The 785-nt window shown below is 34.9% G+C and overlaps 1 protein-coding gene across 1 annotated transcript in view; it reads left to right on the top strand.

The window, feature by feature from the left end:
• LOC119587934 overlaps nucleotides 1-785 on the top strand; it is a 36,665-nt gene that overhangs the window by 15,608 nt on the left and 20,272 nt on the right. Inside the window, 2 exon segments of the mRNA XM_037936644.1 lie at nucleotides 101-242; nucleotides 410-590. Coding sequence (XP_037792572.1) covers nucleotides 101-242; nucleotides 410-590 — 323 coding nt within the window.

The raw sequence follows: 785 nt of genomic DNA, 5'->3' as shown, positions 1-785 counted from the left end.
TCTGTTATTCCAGAAACCTTCATTTGTTTTGGAAACCACTGGGTTAACATATACTTTCAATTTTAGGGCCATTATTATACCTATATTTTTTTCCATGTAGGTACTGCTGCTGTTACAACATCACAAGCAGAAGTGGCACCAGCTAAAAGTACTGTACCATCTAAATCACGCCAGAACCATATCGTATATAGCACCAAAGTGTGTGAATCACTTGGAGCCTCAATGAAGATACTAACTCCCATGCAAGTAGTCATCCAAGTTTTGTTGATATATTTCAAGTACATTTCAACTCTTTTCTAATTTTTCTGTATTTCCTTCTTTTTTGGTCATTGGTGTCTGCTTTTGAAAAAGAATGGGCTAATAAACATGTTTGCTCATCATTTTAATTTATACTCTTGTTATCTGACAGGTTGTCCGGGGATATCTGCATGAGAACCTTTCACTGCACCAATTTTTGTCCTCTTGGTGGTGGCACAGTGCCTAGTCTGCAGTGCATTAAGTGCCTCTGTCTTTTTCACCCCGAGTGTACTTATATGCCACCAGCCACTGCAACAATTATACAGACTGGAGGTGCTAAGTTCCTTTGTCCAGTAAGTTCATAGGACTTATAACTTTTTTAGAAATTTATAAGAAGTAGGAAAAATTTAATTTTGTGTTTTTAAGTTTTACAGAGACTTTGATGATGCACTTTATTGCATCTGCATCTATATTTGATGATAATTTGGTTATTTTAATGAAATTTAGCATTTTTTCTGTATTTATGAATTTAGTAATTCACTTTTGGT

The sequence above is a fragment of the Penaeus monodon genome, chromosome 23 (assembly GCF_015228065.2).
Source record: "Penaeus monodon isolate SGIC_2016 chromosome 23, NSTDA_Pmon_1, whole genome shotgun sequence".
NCBI classification, from domain to species: domain Eukaryota; kingdom Metazoa; phylum Arthropoda; class Malacostraca; order Decapoda; family Penaeidae; genus Penaeus; species Penaeus monodon.
Note: the sequence above shows the minus strand (reverse complement) of the source record. Positions and strands in the feature narration are given on the sequence as shown.